Genomic DNA, 17,892 nt, shown 5'->3' with positions numbered 1-17,892 from the left:
TAAAAAACCTTTTTTAACGTAAATTAGTATCTGCGTTAGTGTATGCGTAAAAATAGATGAACACTTTCAGGCAATTGATTCCCTCATTGTGCTACAGTTTTCAGACAAGTTGAGCAGGCCACTGTACTGCCTGCATATACTTCCGCTCGTGTACTGAAAGAAATTGAAGAAGAAATTCGTGAGAGAAAGATGGCTACAAGTTTTAAAACGAAGTTAAATGAGAACGTTATAACGTGACTTATTTGGATTTTTCGTTTCTCACCGTTGGTGGTAGGGCGGTCTGATGAAATGAATGTGACATCAGCGTGTCTCTCTCTTTAATCACCGATCCGTTCGGAAAACTAAGAAAATGTTTAAAAAGTGTTTTATTAAGTTGAGGAAGTTTGCTGTAAGTGTGTGTATGGTGATGACATCATTCATACCTACCTCGTTGTCAATCTCCAGAGTTTGATGGAAAAAAAGACTAAAAGAGCGAGAATTATTCCGAAAGCAAAGGAGAGTAAGGTAATGTTAGTGTAACCTGGTCTTTTTAATTAGAGAAAAACACTAAATTAAATATAAATAGAAAGCAAAATACATTTTATTATTTTACTCACAATGCTATGTGGCACATTCCATGAATTGAATGCTTGTAAATTTTGTTCAGAGTCGAACATTCACTCAAAGCAATCAATTTAGCTAGGCAGATATTTATGCTTTCTACATTAGTTTGAATTGAACTGGCTAAATAGCTCGACTGAATTTTGAAAAAATTAGTTTGATAATAGATCCAGAAATAATCAGTTAGGTTGAGGATAAATTAAGTTGATATGAAGTTAGATTGATAATAAATAAGGAAATAACATTTGGGCATCTGGTGTATTAACCTCGCTCTGGGGCAAGAAGTTTTTAATGTAATTTGCTGCTTCATTTATGTTTGAATTCATCTCAGAAACGCCATTTTGAGCACCCTTTATGTGCTGAAAAACAAAATTAAAAACCTCATATTCTACACTTTACAGTTATTATACGAAATGTAAGAATGCACCAACATGAACTAATGGATTTGGATGCTTAGTTGGGTTACATTTGATGTAATATTCTGTGAAACCTTGAATTTAAACGTTCCAAATGAAATTGTAGTAGATTGGTTAGTCGAAAGCAAAATTTACTAACGTGAGTCATAATACTTTGAGATCTCTTTAATAGATGATACGTCTGGCTTGAAACAAAAATCAGATAAACCCTTAAGAAAAATTTAATATATTTCATTCATTAAATTACCTCTGGTATTGTATAAAAAATATCCTTTAAACAAATATAAATTTGCTAACTAGAATTAATGCGAGATGTAAGCTGCATGACAACCAGCAAACCACAAGAGTTAGAATACCACATGTACAAAATCTGAAACGTGGTGAATTTAAAAATGGCACCAATTAATATCTGAAACGTCGGAAAGAAAAAATTGTGGACATCAAATTAGAGATAAAATTTCATGAATGACCAACTAACACCAAGAGCAAACATTTGGAACTCTTAACAGCTCCGAGCAGAAGCATAAGTGATAAGACTATTAGCCAGACGAAAATTGAAATGCACGTTATCCACCTATAAATATAATTTATAATATATAATATATATAATAAATTTTATAAAAACGTTTCTAGCTACTTTACGAAAGTTATGAATATATCAAAGAACGATACCTGTACAGATCAAAATCTTCGAAGAGTTTCGAATAAATGGCTACTTTACTATCAGTTTCATCTCTCTTTTCATCCCTATCAACAAGATCTCTGACGTGATTCCAAACTTCAGTCATTCGGCGCGACATCAGCTCCAAATGTTTGCCCAGCTCTTCATTGGCCGTCGTGTTTAAATGCCTGTACTGGCCGAAGTGACGCTTCAACGTTTCTCTCAGACTTTTAATTTCGGCGTTGGTCGAATTTATCAAATTTCTCAACTGAGATACCTTTTTAAAATTTGATGAAACGATTAATTAAACAAAATTTACAAATTGAAAAATGGCAAACATTAAACCTGAGTTTGAGCGTAGTATAAATTAATGGCTGTAGACGCAATTGCATCACTAACAATATTTGAACCTTTGCGAATTTCATTGTTGCCATAAAACCCAAAAGCTGAAGAGCCACTTGAAAGTAATTTGCACAAAAAAAATTTCACTTAAAATTAAAAATAAATTATGTGCAATACCAACCAGGCCAGCAGTACCAAACAGCTGATGGACCACTTGACGCACGAGATGCATTTGTTGGTTTTCTCACACTCAGACTCTGAAATTCTGCTTCTGTTCGTCGATTCATCATCGTAGGCAGACTTGCATATGCAGCGAAATATTAAGTAGGCCAGCAGGGATATCAGCACTATCAGAAGCCCTAGTACTGGCAACGATGCCCAGAACAAAAGCGACTATGTCGTTCATTTGTGTTGTTTCTTATTTAGTTGATTTCCAATTTTATTATTTAAAAAACTAGCCACCGAAAGCTAACTAACCTCTTTGTATTTTGTCGATTCCAAATCAAACGTAGAATTAACGACTGTTAGTGAAAAGTCAATACGTGGAAAGGAATGAAGAAAATGAATGAGGAAGCTGTCACCATTCTCTATGTACATCCCACCATCTTCGCCACTCACCTCGATCACTTCCATCGCCTCTGCAGGAAACGAGAATCTAAAAAGTAATACCAGACTGCAGAATTTGCATTCGTCAAAATGACAAACAAGCACCAAACAAGGAACTATATGGCTAGTTATCTAAACTGAGGAAACATGATGATGAAACGGAATGAAAGGAAAAGAGAGTGATATTGATTTTTTTTATTTTCATTTTTCATTGTGTGTCACGTATCATCTCAGCCTCTTCTCGGTTTAAATTATGTTCATTTTCGCGTCCAGGACAGATTATTTAGCTGCTAATAGCACGAATGAATTTTTTATTTTAATTTATTCAAATTTAATTTTAAATTAAAGAATACATTGATAAATTAATTTATATAAATATTTAAAAGATTAAACAAAAACATAAATAAAAAAACTGTCTCAAATTTTATGAGATTTTTATTGAGAAAGAAGTTGTCAAGAATAATTTTACACCTAAGTCGAAAAATTAAAATAAAAATCTTAAACCAAATTTAACCGAAACAAATTAATAAACTCATCTTCAGCGTCGCCATCATCCCATCATCCATCCCTGCTGCGCTTGTATCATCGTCGTCGCAGCGCAATCTCTAGGCAGGCATTCACGGCTTCGAGCGTTAGATCTCACTCAATATAATCTCACATGATATTTTATTTTCAAATGTCATTATATCAATAAAACACACAACTCAAACGCTAAAAGATATCATTTTTGCGTCTTAGTCAAGTTGGCAAATTATTTCAATGAATTTTTTGTCGTAGTTTTAAAAAAAATGTGTGTCTTTGTGCGTCTTGCGACTTACCTGAGCATATGTTACCTGTATTGGAAAGATGTGAAAGTTGTTTTAACATTGTGTGTATCGTTGTATGTATTGTATATGTAAAAACATGTGACGATTTGTACAGCCTGTATATTTCAATGCCCTAATTTCATTATGATATAACTCAGACATTGTAATTTTAATTTATGAGTAAAATTTCTATTCTAAGAGCCGACAAGCGATATAGTAAAATTTTATTAGCATATCGCTAAGTGCCGTAGACAAACGCAAAGAGATTAAATCATCGTTAGCATCAAAAAACATAGGTATAGATACATGTATGTAATAAATATGCATGCATGAACGCTGTATGACTGAATGTATGTATGTATTGTTGTATGTATTGTATGTATGTATTGTTGTATGTATTGTATGTATGTATTGTTGTATGTATTGTATGTATGTTTTGTTGTATGTGTTGTATTGTATTGTATTGTATGTGTGTATGTACGTAAGTATGTGCTGTTGTACGTATTCATTCATTAATAATGTAAACTTATAGTACATAATTGACCTGGATTTTTGTGGTGGAATCATACTATCAGTCATTCCACGCTGGATGAAGACAGGCAGCGCTCGAGTGAATTCTTTCCCAAGCACCTATATTTGCCAATCCGTTTATTTGTTTGTTTGTTTATACAAATGTATCAATATATCGATTCAGCTGTTTCAAAGAATTGTAAGGTTATAAAATTATTACTTAATGTTGCAATGTAGCCAGCGTCAGATAGATTAACGTATGAGTTTTATGTCTAATGTGATTGTCAACCTGCTTAGAATACCTATACTGATTAAACTGCGAAAGTTGTACGAAATTTACTTTAATTTTAAAATTCATCGAACGTTTTTGATGTTGCTTAATGAAAGTTTATGAGAAAATGGTGAGTCACGTGAGGTCGTTTTAACAGCAGAATTCTAAATGAATGAAAAATTGATATAAAATTGAAATAATTTTTTTTTCTTTTTTTGAAAAATGGAATTTAAAATACTCAACAGAACACCAATACGCGAGAGAGAGTGGATCAAAATAACCCTCTCTTGCAACCAAGTGGTAAGTTTTTGATTATTATTTCGTAAAAAATGAAAATAGTTTAGCAAAAAAGCAGTTAAAAATTTGAAATTATCGTTAAAAAAGTTGAAATCATTACTCTGTTTGGTTATTTTATGATTTATATTACAAAATTTTTGCCAGCCTGTCTTCAAACTCCAGAAAAAGGATTGAATTTTGTTAGGAGAGTGAAAGGTGCCTACTACAGATCGAGTAGCTTTGTCGATTTTTTCGGAAAATTCGCTCTGATTGTTTTTGAAACTAGTCGGTCAATTTTTTTTTTAAATATTTTTCATTTTTATTAAAGTTTAAAAATTGATTATTAAAATTTAAATCGAAAAATAGATAATTAAGTTAATCACTATTTTAAAATTTGTATTTGTGATTTAAAATGACAAAATTAAAAAACTCTCTCTTCAGCTGGTTGGATCCTGATAGCATCATTATTAGCAATCCCTGTATCCATGATAGTTGTCGGTGAGTCTGAAGTATTTTAAAAAAGTTGTCGTTTAACTTTTTTAGCCTTCACAATACAAATTTTATAATGATTTATGTCAAAAAGAACACTATTTATAATGCACATTAAATTTATTTAAATGTTGAAACGTCAAAAAAAAAATTTTTATAATTTGAATAATTTTGAACCGGCGTCAACTTTGAAGGTACGCTCTACCTACAGCAATGCAAGCGGCAACCTTACATTCCAATCTACCTGGTAGTCGGAGGTTGTTTTGGGGTGGTGAAGAACGTTCTCAACCTCATTCAAAGTTGGGTGAATGGTTGTGGGCATAGAACGAAAGAAGATGTCAAAACAAATCCACTGGCTGTAGTGCTTAGCTGGTTTCTACTTGCTTGGTTCATTACAGGTAAATTGTGTCTGGATGAGACTACTATTTTCAGATAGTGCTAATGTTATTAGATTGTAAGTGTAAAAAATAAACCTTATAGGCCAAGAAATTAATTCTCTATTCAAATTCATTTTAGGAAGTGTATGGATTTACCGTATCTACAACGATTTCGATATTCAAGACGAGACAAGTAACCGATACTGCCACCCGACCCTGTACCTCTACTCATTCTGGATCACAACCGTCACGTACGCCTTCACGGCGCTGGCCTGTTTCGGTTTCTGCGTCATCACATCCCTAGTTTTGAGTTTCGATTCGGATGCTTCGAAGGCATCTCTGATGAATTGCTTCGGGAATATTCTCTGGATTTTGTACTGGTACTTCACGAGGTACGAAGCCGTGGGATGGCCCGGTTTCAAGTACCGCGGCAATGCCGCCAGGCAGAGGTTGAGTTGTGCGGAAAGTGATCTGCAGCAGACTGTATAAAGTTTTTTTTTATGTTTTTTTGTTGTTTTTATTTTTAAGGTTTAAATTATGTAAATTTGTTAATAATTTTTAATGTTAAAATACACTTGTCTGTATCTCTATCAAAATAATCCATGTTTGTATCTACATCAAAATAACCCTTGTATCTATATCAAAATAATCAGAGTTTGACATTTTATCATTTTTTGTATTATTCTCAATGTCAACACGTTATTTTTTGTGTAAAGTTTGTTTTTTTTAACTTAAAAAATGTAAAATTATATTTAAGATATAAAATTTTAGGTTAAAATGGATGTTCATCCCGGCGTACTATCTTGCAACCTGTAACGCAATTAATATTAAACAACGCTAATACTTCGTTTTAGTTTATAAGACTTATGCCTAATTAATTTTTAGTTGGGTGAAAAAGGTTGAAATTTTCGTTTGAAACAAACAATTTAAAATAACTCTATGGTTGCAAATAAGTAATTGAATAAGTTAATAAATAAATAGATAGATATCCAAACGAATTAATGATTAGTTGAATTTAAAAATGATAAAATTGTTAATGTTAACGTAACCTAACAATGTTGAAAGAACTATGTCATATACTGTAATATGCTTATGATAGGAAAATAATAATTTGTATTTGCTGTTGATGAATCAACCGTCCAAACCCATGGCATTACATTCTACATTTAGCAATCTGCAATGATTCAACATACAAAACACACAAAGACACAACATACAAAACATACAATGATACAAGATACGAAACATACAACGATACAACATACAGTGATACAAAATACAAACTATACAATGATACAACGTACAAAACATACGAAACATACAACATGCTAAACATACAACGACAAAACATACAATGATACACAATATACACTAAATACACAATGATAAAACATACAAAACATACTATGACACATAATACAAAACGACAACACACAAGATATTCGAAACCTCTACCTCTTCTTACATCCTAATCAAATTACATATTGATAAGTATGCTCACTCTAAATACATGAATAAAAAAATTAATTTTTACCTTTGCATAAAAATGTATCTCTGTATTCTTGTTTTAAATCATATTTTTGTGTTAAACTACAAAAAATAATTTTTCAATTTGTTTCCTATCACAAACACTCACAGCAGTATAGTTTTTATAACACTATCTGCTACTAAAATTATCACTGTTTCACCCTGTATATTAATTACATTTTTTTTCTCATAAATATTGTGAATTTTATTTTTAAATAATATAAATAAACAACACTCAGAAATTGTTCTTATATAAAAGTGTTAACCATTCATACAGACGAAAGTACATAGAAACGTATAAACATAAAAAGCAATGGGAGGTTATTATATAATATCAAATCAAATACTTAACAGACAAACGCATATACACGCGTCAACTAGTTTTTGGGTCTTTGTCTTTGTTAAAACATTGCTTAAAAACGAAGAAGGTTTTATAAAAAATAAATAAAGACGAAAAAAGTTTAAGACGATAATAATTAAAATAAAACATCTTGTATAAATAAAATTCATCACATATTCGTCAAACTATTTTTTGACTGATTTTTTTTGTATTCCTAAATTGTCTATTTTATATCATCCGTAACCAGTTTTGAAGAGAAATAATTTAATTTAATTGTTCAGCATCAACAACTACACAACGTTTTTTTGCTGTCAGTTACACACACTGCTGTCAGCGCACACACCACAAACACACACACACACACACACATACACGCACGCGCAAATACTTGAGAAAGTCAAAAGTACAATTTAACTTCAACATGAACGAATATTTGGCCCTCCATTTCAAAACATTTCTCGTGCATTTCATTTCTCGTCAGCAAATGAACGCATACTCTATCTTTCTTTTTGGCCATTTGATGTTGTGCTTGATAACCCGATGATGGTGCCAACTCTCGCTGCTGCTGCTGCTGCTGCTGCTGTTGATCTTCCCTTCGTGTTGGCGGAGTCCGAAAAGATTGACCAGAACAATTTGTTAAATAATGCGGGTACAAATTTTCAAAATATTTCATCACGTGAAAATTTTTTGCAGGCATCTTGCGGTCAATTTTTTTCGGTTTATTCTTTTGACTATTTGTGCCAAAGGAATCGTTGAAAAATGACGACGAGGAAGAATCTGAAGAGTCAAATAAGTAGTGGTCGGAATTAGCAGCATTACGATATTCTGGAGGTGGTCTCGTCTTTTTTTTGCAAACTGTGCTGGTTCTTCTGTCTCCAGAAAGATCGGCGCTGTTGAAGGTTAGATTGTTCGTGGCTTCTCTGCTGCTACTGCCCTCCTCCAGCCGTGACTCAAGGGACGTCGAAAACTCAACCAACCTGCCGGTCTGGGATGGGAGAGAAATCTTTAAAAAACCATCGATTGGAAATTTGAGCGAATATTCGTTCAGTTGAGAGGGCTTGCAGAGTAGGACTGCCTTCACGGGCGCGTTCTCGTTTGAATTTGGAAAGTAGAGTTTGACGATGAATCTGTATCCGGGATTGTATCCAATGAAGAAGTGGGGACTGGTAATTACTTTGGGACCTTTTTGCGGAATGAAGACTTTCCAGAAGAGCTTGCCATCGTGACCGACGTTATCCATGGGGTTCCACTTCGAACAAGCGTGGGACAAAAGTTTATTTTGATTCCACATACTGAATAGGCATATAAATTTTTTGAAAATTTGTAAACTTTTATTAACTTTTTTCGGTTTTTGAATAATTGAAATTTTCATGTTTTTAAATAAAAAATAAATACGATGAGTGACAAAAAACGAAATTGAAATAAAAATATATGACGTCATTTCTACCTTTCCAGGTTACGCAATTTTTCCTCCAAAGTATCTAATTTGTTACTGCAGTCCACATATTGATCATTCAGTATACACAACCATCTGGAATGTTCTGAAAATTTTTCTCTAGCCAGATGGCCGTGGTAGTTAATCTCAGCGGTGTAGTGCATGGGCATCCGAGAACGCTGGTCCTGCGAAGGGGGTTCGTCGGTCGGTCGGTCGGTCGGTCGGTCGGTCGTTCGGTCGTTCGGTTGTGAGTTACTCAAAAATAAAAAATTGTATCAATGAATTGTCAGCATGAAAGTAACCCGCTCAAGATTTTGTAAAATAACTCGAAAAAAACCTCTTCTTCAAATTTACAAGCAGCATGGACAACACAATAACAACGGAAGCTAAAAAAACACAACACCAAAAACTGACTTTAAAATTACAACCCAGAGACGAATGGGAGCAATGAACTTGAACAGACGGACAAACAGTCTCCATGTGTTCTTGCAAGCTTCCCCTCGTTAGGTTCGTCTCCCCACACAGCACACATTGAACAGGTAGCTTGGGACAGTTTATCAGCTGGTGTTTCTAGGAGACATTTCACAAATTTTTGTAAAAAAAATTTGGTACGTCTATGTCTTAATAAACAAATTATGAAGTTGGAAATGAAATGTTCATATATCTAGATGAAATAAATTACGTAGGAAACGATATTATTAATAAAACTATAAGAAGAAAAAAAAAACAAAAAAAAGATTAAAAACAAACTGACGGCCAACTCGATAGAGAACATTTCGGCTTGACAGTGGGGGCAAGCCTCCTTTTTTTTGGTACATTTCAGTAGGTGAGCCTCGATCTCTGTCCTGTTAAAAGTCATGCCACAGTTGAACACGCAGGCAATTGAGTCTTTCATACATTGTTCCACGTGTTTCTGTAAATTTGTTTATTTATATTTTATAATTTAAAATTATAAATTTAATAATAAATTAAATTATAATTTTGTTGCTATCGCCGCAGAAAACAATAATAACTGATATAACAAATAAAGTCGTTTATGGTATTAAATAGGGGAGATTTAACAAAATAATTTATAAAATAACCGCAGAAAACAATAATAACTGATATAACAAATAAAGTCGTTTATGGTATTAAATAGGGGAGATTTAACAAATTTTAAATACATCAAAATTGTTTAGCTCTCCCTTCCAAGAACATCCGATGGCCTGATTGCTACAGTGGACCCTGAGGGACCTCACCTCCCTATCGGTGGCAATATCAGGAAATACCTAAAGTTTAAAAATAGACATTTTTTACAGAGTTTAAAATCCTAATTTACGATTTTTAGAATATTTTTTTGGCTCTGAGTCATTCAATCTTGATTATTTATATTTTATGTAAAAATGTTAAATTAAGTTAACAGCAACTGCCATTGCTAATTGAATTGAACATTTTTTTTAAAAATAAATTAGATCTAAAAAAATAAAAAGTAATCTTTTTATAATGGAGAAGCAAAATGTTGCTAGGTACATCTTTTGGGTTGTTCATACTCAGGAAGGTCTTGTCAACAGGGCATCGTAACGATCTATTATGGCTGGTTTAAAATTTATCAAATTTCAAGTCAATACCTATATGTAATCTGTATTTGAGCGGTGTACTGGTTAAGGTGGTTGGCAGCGGCGATGCAGTGACCGGGTTTAAATGCAAAATGCGCCAATCCCGTTAATACGTGTATTCATTTTTATTCACATGCACCATTTTATTTTTAGTTAATACTAAATGAATGCTAAAAAAGTATTATAAAAGATTTAATATATATTTTATTTTTTCGTTACATGCAATTTTAATGTAAAAACTCTAAATATTTCCACAGTGACGATGAATTAAAATTAAATTTTAAACAATTTTTAACCTATTTTCTGTCCGCTTAAGGCAACTTTTGCAGAATCTGTGACCACATTTTGTTTGCATGACCTCTTTGAGAACTGCTAGACAGATGGGACAGTAGAATCTTGAATCCAACTCAGATTCAAATGTGTTGTCGTAACCAAACGGCGGCGGTGAAGTTGGTCCGCTCGGTTCAGCTCTCGGCTGTTGTTGTTGTTGCTGTTGTTGTTGCTGCTGCTGTTGCTGCTGCGGCTGCCGCTGTTGTCGCGGCTGTTGTGGTTGCAGCCACAAACGTTGTCTTTGTGTTTGTTGCTGAAGTTGACGACTGTTACCTGGTCGTGGCTCATTGCGTCTCTGATCAAGAGGATGGTGTAGCGGTTGGAATCGAGTATTACCGTTTCTATTATTGCCGCTGCTGAGGCCGCTACGCTGTGGCGGGGCTGCTGACTGCTGTTGTTGGAAGGAAACGAACATTGCTTGATCTATTTGGAACGTCACCGCGTTCCGCTCAGCACCAGCAACACTTCTTGACCGAAATGTCCCAGCATTGTTGTTTAAGCTGCTTTGCTGATGGGATGTCACAATCTGCTGAATTGCTTGCTGTCGAACCTGGGTCTCTTGAGTTTGTGTCTGTTGAGTTTGTATCATCTGCTGAGGCTGTCCTGCTTCACTTGGTGGAACGTGTTCGGCGTTCGAGTTAGTTTCGCTCATTGTAGAGAAAATAGCTTGATGAGCTTTTCTCAGTGTGAAACTTCTCAGAAGAGAACGGCAATAAATTTCAAACCTTTTAATTATTTTTAATCAGTCGAATCACTAATTAAATGTTCCAACGTTTGACTTTGCAGTGAGAGGTTTTGCTCCAGAAATTCAATTTCACGAAACAAAACAAAAAAAACTTGAAGTTAAGATATTTATTTAGGCACTGAACAACGTAAAACCATCCCAAAATGTACAGTTCGTACGTTTGCAACAGAAATTCATTCGAATACAAAACAAATTTTATTAAATTTTGACCATTTTGTGAACGAAATAACAAAACCTACATCTAAAACATGTAGAATGGTTGAATTTATTCAAGCAAAAATATCAAAATTTAAAGTTTTTATAACAAATTTATCTCTTAAAACCAAAACTTCATTCATTAATTTATATTTTTCATTTAAAGCCAAAACTTCATTTAATAATTGATATTTTTCATCTAAAGCCAAATGTCTTTAAAAGTTTACATCTACAAATTGTATCATTTTATGAAAATTTGATTTGCCGTCATAGCCACAAACACAACACCGCAACAACCATGATCATCCTCATATTGTTTTCACCACCATCATATCATCATCTTCTTCTTTTTCTTCTTCTTCTTTTTCTTCATCATCGTCGTTATCATCACGGCTAATCAAGAAGCATGGCGTCAAAAAGATGGTTCCCGTCGTTACGATGGTGATCGACAAAGTGGCAAATCTCTTGAATCCTGGCTCGATTCCTCTTAACTTCCATCTTATCGTGAAGTTCTCCTATGATGGCTGGCACGTACGTGTTTAGACGCGTGTATATATCGTCTTGTACGTTGTCCATCTTAGCCAGGCGCTGGTCATGAGTCGTCTGAATTGTCACGGTCAGCAACATCTTGTCGCCGGCAAGCTAGATTTTTATAAAAATTTACGAATTTAATTTTTGAAATTGAGTTATAAGTAAACAGTAGAGACAACAAACATAGATTTTGCAATTTTCTAAAAAAAAATCTTTATCGTACGTGCATTATTTCGCTAGGAATTTCGTCGAATTCGTCGGGTTTGCGTCTTTTCTCTGCTAAATTGTTGGCTTCTCCTATTAAAGATTCGTAGAAGGATCCGGCTAATTCTCTGATGCTTGACATTTTAGCGTGTATGTGCGTTTTAAAGTCAGTTACCATTTCGTTTAGATTCAACTCCAACTGTTGTATCAAATCCTGCAAGCATTGAAAGTTAATAAAATTAAAAAAAATTTTTTTTGGAACGTTTAATTTTTAAATTAATATAGAAACAAACGCACTGACATCTAAATTTTCGACTAGTGTTATTTCGTAGTTGACAAGCTTGAAAAATAGATTATCCAGCGTGTTGTTGTATTCTATCTTCGTCTCAGGTAGCGAGTCCTTCTCCATGAATTCAAATCGGTTCCAAACCTACGCTCGCAAAAATTCATTTCAGGTTAAGGTTGATTAATATTTAGTCTTCTGCTGGAGTTAAATTATTGTAAATGAAGAAAATGGATTAGTAAAAGAAAAAAAAATTGTAGAACCCCTCTTTTGTATTCAAGGAATGCTTCGATGTCATTTCTACTCGTCTGCGTGCTCGTCGTAATGATGTACGTGGCACCTTCTCGAAACGTCTGCAGCTCTTTCTCTCGCGCTTCGTGCTGACTCAAGCCGAACAAGAATAAATCTTTTGTCATTTCTAACAAATTCGCGCGGAAGGTAAACGAAAAATGAAAGAAAATAGTTAAGGAGTTTTTGATCAACATATCAGTCAAAAAAGTGTTTCAACAATCGATAAATAGCAGGTAGGAATTTAGAGGGCTATAGAAGGATATTCAGTGAAGAGATTCTGTATGACCCACCAAAGTTTCAACTTAGAGTCGTCATCGTCCTCTTGAAAGAGCAGATCAGCAAATGACTCACCGGAGAACGCGTCCACGAACGATTTCTGTTGACGTTGGCGAAAATTCATTTTTTTAAAATAAGCATTAATATATAACAGAAAATCAGTAACTATTTTAATAAAAATTCGGTAGTTATTTTCCTCTGACCTTATAATGTGCCAGCCTCTCGTTATCTTTGTTCATCAGAGCCAGTTCGCTTTGTAGAACTTCATCTTTAGCTTCTAACGTTGTTATCAAATTTTCAAAGGTTGCAGCAGCTGCGTTGCGCTGTGGTTGAATTTAAGTGTATTATTTGTTAACTTAACACAATATTTTAATATATCTAATATATTGTATCGTTATCTATATGGAAATTTTTATTATGGGCTCTACTCGGGCTGAGATATTTATAATGGCTAAATTTTGTTGTGAACAAATAACTTGAAGCCTCAAGTTATTAAATAACAAAAGAACTGAATTTTTGAAACGATCTAAAGAATTTTTATAAAATTATCTCACTGTTAACATAATATATATATATATATATATATATATATATATATATTATATAATTCATTTGCTTTAGTTAATTGTGTATGTTACATGCAACGAAACGTACCTACCTACTTACCTGTTCAGAACTAATGGCGGAGTAGTCGATGTACTGGAGTTGTGGCAAGTAAACTATGACAACCGATCTGTAGTCGTTGAGGCTTGTGAATGCGTTGCCAGAAAAATTCACCGATTTCAGAGATTTAAAATTTCGCAAATAGATAACCTGTTTTGTAGTTTGAAGAAAGTGTAAATAATTGGCAAGAACATCAAATAAAATGTACATAAATTTTGATATAGAAACGTCAGAATTTAGACATATTTAACCGACATTTTCAATATTTTGAAGTTTATTCCGACCAATAGAAAGGACCTCTAAATTTTTCAGTTCATCCATGTTTTCAAGGGTCGTAATTTGATTGTGATACAACGTTAGATCTCGTAAGTTCTTTAACTGATTCAAGTTGTCAATTTGCGTTATTACATTGAAGGATAAATCTGCGCTCAGAAAATTGTAAATAGGTACATTTGACATTTTATGCAACATTGTACGATCCTGCTTTGATATCTTACCAAGCCATCTTAAATGAATCATGTGATCCAGTCCTTCGATCTTTGAAATGGAATTATTATCCAACTGCAACTTGACTAAATTGCTGAAATTCCATAAATTTGCTATCTGGAGAATATCTGTAAAATTATTAACAACGATTGCAGACACTGAAAATAAAATGCCATATCACATTTAGACGTTCACCAAATTAAAATGAGTAAATAAAACTGTCTGCACTTACAACTGACAAGACTTACTCAACTGACAACCAATAACTAGGTTTAGAAAATAAACTGAAAAATTGGGCTAAAAAATACTTTTAAATGAAATTCTTAAATGGGTGACATCTTCAAAATCAATGCCTTCTTCTTTTGCCAATACACCAGCATGATCCTTGGGTCCTTGGTCAAAAACCAACTGTGTCAGAAGCTGACTGTCGATGATGCCTGGTTCCTTTCGTTGGTATTTCAACTGATCTTCCCACCAGTTATCAGTACTATCCTGGCCGGCCTATTTTTTGATAAAAATATTTGGTGGACTGTTAATTTATGTTGCTCAAAGTATCATTTTTATAACGTTAGTTCTATTATTCTTCGAAATAGAGCGATTTGGGTTCAAATTTTATTTTCATATATTTTAAACCTCGTATAAATTCATTGATATTTGACGATATATTGGAGAATGAAATGTGAGAAATGTAATTTTTTTATGAAAACAATGTATGGATATTGACAAGCTTCAAATTTAATTTCAATTACATATAAACAGACAATATCTTTGTTGTACGATGACGTCGAAATGAAAAAAAACTTGAGTAACTAATCTAAATTATAACTTTTTTTTCATACATTTTAAAGTTGGTTGTTAATAATGTAGTTGTTTGGTATTTTTTTCAGTTTAAGTTAAGGGTAATGAACCTCATGAGCTCTTCTTTCAATAAGACTGAGTTGTAAATTAAAAAATCCGCACTTCCTCACCCCATTTATGCATCGAATCCACTTTTAATTGAGCTTTAGAGCTGAAAGATAAACTTTTGTTTATTTAGTTATCACCGATTGCAAATAAATCCGTTTAATCCTCTGCTAAATTAAATAATAAAACTATTCCAAATTAATATTCTAGATGAATTAATTTTCTATTTTTAGTATTTGTCCGTATTTGTGGTTAAAACTAAATAAACTATGAACTGTTTATTGTTCTTATATAGCCGTCAATTATAGAGTTGCCAGGAGCGTTTTGTTTAATATTAGTTATTATTAAATTTATTTTATCATTTGGTGGGTCCTAATGGAACTGAGGATAGGCAATAGGTACCGTCTTGGTCGCAAAATTGGCAGCGGATCATTTGGGGACATATACCTTGGTTTGTTGACAGTTTCTTGTGTATCTCTTCTTTTCTTTTTGAAACTTGGAATACTTTTATTTTTAAAATTATCAATTTGATTGCATTTTTATTTGGTACCAAAATTTTTTTTCAAGCTTGCAGCTTAATACTTGCATTTTATTTCGGTAACTAAATTTTTCATTGCATTTTCACTTGCCAACACCAGGGACAGATGTTGTTACTGCCCAGGAGGTGGCGATCAAGCTGGAATGTGCAAAGACTAAACATCCACAATTACATATAGAGGGAAAAATTTACAAACTTATGCAAACTGGAGGTACTTTTAATAAAATATTCACCGTCAGTAACAACCTACTAAATTAAATATAAAATCAATCTAGATTGTTTTTTAAAACATTTGACAAAAAATATAAATAATTTTTGATATTATCTAATATGTCACTTTATAAATTCATTCCTAATTTAATCTCCCCAGTTGGAATTCCAACTATAAAGTGGAGTGGTACTGAAGGCGAATACAATGTTATTGTCATGGAGTTGCTTGGTCCAAGTCTCGAAGACCTTTTCAACTTTTGTTCAAGAAAATTTAGTCTTAAAACTGTACTCCTTCTTGCTGATCAATTGGTTGTTTATGCAGTTTCATTAAAAATTCTGTTTTATTAAATTTACTTTTAAATGAAATGACTTTGTTTTCAATTTATTGAATTGCATTTTATATTTATCAATTTCATGGCCAATCATAAATAATTATTTCAACAATAATTATTTCGTGTTCAATTTATTGCTTAACATTTTGAACAGACAAGCAATATTTCTGTCAACAATAATAATTATGTTCCTGTTGTGTTAAGCTCTTTCTGTTATTTAATTAAACCTCAGCTAGACATTCATGCATATCTGTTGTTATTATAACATGAAATTTTTACATTTCTCATGACTTACATATACAGTACAATAGTCTTCAAATATTAAATTGGGATTAGGATTATATTTAATGTTAAAATAGAGAATATATTTTTATAGAAAAATTCCCTAATTTTTGTTTCATCAGATCAGTCGAGTAGAGTTCATTCACTCAAAAAACTTCATCCACCGTGATATCAAACCCGACAACTTCCTAATGGGCCTGGGCAAAAAAGGTAATTTAGTTTACATCATCGACTTCGGTCTGGCAAAAAAGTATAGGGACAGTCGCACGCACCAGCACATTCCTTACAGGGAAAATAAAAATCTAACCGGTACTGCGAGGTACGCAAGTATCAACACACATCTAGGCATTGGTTTGTTCAATTTTCAATTTATTTTTTTTAACTTTATCAAATTATATGGTTTTTAATTTTTCAAATTTTTTTCTATTTTTTGTTAACATTTATTATTATCAATGTTTTTTTGATGAAATTGAAAAAAAAATTTAAACGTTGATGTAGTATTTTTTTTTTCTTAGTAAAAGTTCACTTTGTTCCATATATAATAATATTAATTTTATTTCATACGACAATGTAATAATAATAATGATTAAATTCTAATAAATAGAGCAGAGCAGACGAGATGACATGGAGTCAGTAGGTTATGTCATTATGTATTTCATAAGGGGCAGTCTGCCCTGGCAGGGTCTCAAGGCAGCCACCAAAAAACAAAAATATGAGAGAATCAGTGAGAAGAAAATGTCAACGTCGGTTGAAGAGTTGTGCAAAGGACACGCGTGTAAGTTGAGTTTTCCGTTGTAACACGTATACACACAAACACACACTTGTTGTTTATGATAATTGGCAAGATGAATCTGGCTTACTTTGCTCATTCTTTACTGATAAACTGATTGTTTTAAAGTTAATTCGTTTCAATGTTTGTTTTATTTAAGTTAGTTTTGTCATTTATATTTTATCCATTATTTATATTTTATTTATTTGCAGCTGAATTTTCCACGTACTTAAACTTTTGTCGATCTCTGAGGTTCGAAGATAAGCCAGATTACTCATACCTGAGGCAGTTATTCAGGAATCTTTTCCACAGATTTGGTTATACGTACAACTATGTCTTTGACTGGAACATGCTTAAATTTGTTAGTCATTGTTGTATCTTTTGATGCTTATACTGTTGTTGTTTTTGTTGTCATTATTGCTGTTGCTGTTGAAATTTAAACAGATTTAGGATTTTTTTTCAAAATATTTTTGGTCTGTCATTTACTTTTTATGTTTGTTAATTTTTTCCATTTTATCTCATAACTGATTTCGCTACATTGAGATTGGAACTTTTTCCAAAAGTAATTTTTGCAGTTGAGTGAGAAGTTATCGGAGAAAAACA

The 17,892-nt window shown here is 32.9% G+C and overlaps 5 protein-coding genes across 5 annotated transcripts; 2 read left to right on the top strand and 3 right to left on the bottom strand.

Annotated features, from left to right (window-relative positions):
• Positions 1–66: 66 nt before the first annotated feature.
• On the bottom strand, positions 67–2,652 carry HELRODRAFT_181067 (hypothetical protein; the record flags this gene model as incomplete). The annotated part of the gene is made up of 9 exons (XM_009030343.1): positions 67–153; positions 867–959; positions 1,032–1,090; positions 1,314–1,425; positions 1,491–1,590; positions 1,689–1,954; positions 2,023–2,134; positions 2,201–2,412; positions 2,497–2,652. 9 exons carry the CDS (start codon positions 2,650–2,652, stop codon positions 67–69), a joined length of 1,197 nt encoding a protein of 398 aa, XP_009028591.1.
• A 1,520-nt stretch (positions 2,653–4,172) lies between these two features.
• Positions 4,173–6,041, top strand: HELRODRAFT_186116 (hypothetical protein). The gene is made up of 6 exons (XM_009030342.1): positions 4,173–4,342; positions 4,458–4,512; positions 4,654–4,773; positions 4,930–4,986; positions 5,172–5,375; positions 5,494–6,041. Exons 1-6 carry the CDS (start codon positions 4,322–4,324, stop codon positions 5,841–5,843), a joined length of 807 nt encoding a protein of 268 aa, XP_009028590.1. The 5' UTR covers positions 4,173–4,321; the 3' UTR covers positions 5,844–6,041.
• A 1,093-nt stretch (positions 6,042–7,134) lies between these two features.
• HELRODRAFT_194130 (hypothetical protein) lies at positions 7,135–11,417 on the bottom strand. Its single transcript, XM_009030341.1, has 8 exons — positions 10,548–11,417; positions 10,166–10,229; positions 9,820–9,924; positions 9,411–9,569; positions 9,071–9,226; positions 8,669–8,841; positions 7,586–8,513; positions 7,135–7,564 (listed from the first exon to the last, which is right to left on the bottom strand). The coding sequence occupies exons 1-7, from the start codon at positions 11,231–11,233 to the stop codon at positions 7,619–7,621; spliced, it is 2,238 nt and encodes a 745-aa protein (XP_009028589.1). The 5' UTR covers positions 11,234–11,417; the 3' UTR covers positions 7,135–7,564; positions 7,586–7,618.
• Positions 11,418–13,071: 1,654 nt separating this feature from the next.
• Positions 13,072–14,711, bottom strand: HELRODRAFT_89102 (hypothetical protein; the record flags this gene model as incomplete). The annotated part of the gene is made up of 6 exons (XM_009030304.1): positions 13,072–13,206; positions 13,310–13,429; positions 13,773–13,919; positions 14,025–14,191; positions 14,267–14,383; positions 14,564–14,711. Coding segments are annotated over 6 exons (834 nt in total), but the record flags the coding sequence as incomplete, so codon positions are not given.
• Positions 14,712–15,277: 566 nt separating this feature from the next.
• On the top strand, positions 15,278–17,674 carry HELRODRAFT_115704 (hypothetical protein; the record flags this gene model as incomplete). Its single annotated transcript, XM_009030340.1, has 6 exons — positions 15,278–15,609; positions 15,797–15,907; positions 16,067–16,215; positions 16,643–16,871; positions 17,125–17,295; positions 17,502–17,674. Exons 1-6 carry the CDS (start codon positions 15,534–15,536, stop codon positions 17,672–17,674), a joined length of 909 nt encoding a protein of 302 aa, XP_009028588.1. The 5' UTR covers positions 15,278–15,533.
• Between the last annotated feature and the right edge of the window lie 218 nt (positions 17,675–17,892).

The sequence above is a fragment of the Helobdella robusta genome, assembly GCF_000326865.2.
Source record: "Helobdella robusta unplaced genomic scaffold HELROscaffold_67, whole genome shotgun sequence".
In the NCBI taxonomy this organism is placed as follows: domain Eukaryota; kingdom Metazoa; phylum Annelida; class Clitellata; order Rhynchobdellida; family Glossiphoniidae; genus Helobdella; species Helobdella robusta.
The sequence above is the reverse complement of the archived record's forward strand: the minus strand, read 5'-3'. Positions and strand labels throughout refer to the sequence as shown.

Bases quoted from the DNA above. Each gene is read 5' to 3' on its own strand.
- HELRODRAFT_186116 (XM_009030342.1), top strand. From the start codon at position 4,322: ATGAAAGTTTATGAGAAAATG. The intron at 4,774-4,929 runs GTCGGTCAATTT...CTCTCTCTTCAG, and splicing joins TCTGATTGTTTTTGAAACTA to CTGGTTGGATCCTGATAGCA. The intron at 5,376-5,493 runs GTAAATTGTGTC...AATTCATTTTAG, and splicing joins ACTTGCTTGGTTCATTACAG to GAAGTGTATGGATTTACCGT.
- HELRODRAFT_194130 (XM_009030341.1), bottom strand. From the start codon at position 11,233: ATGAGCGAAACTAACTCGAACGCCGAACACGTTCCACCAAGTGAAGCA. The intron at 9,925-10,165 runs GTACCTAGCAAC...TTTAAACTTTAG, and splicing joins GTATGAACAACCCAAAAGAT to GTATTTCCTGATATTGCCAC. The intron at 9,227-9,410 runs GTCAGTTTGTTT...AATGTCTCCTAG, and splicing joins TGTTCTCTATCGAGTTGGCC to AAACACCAGCTGATAAACTG.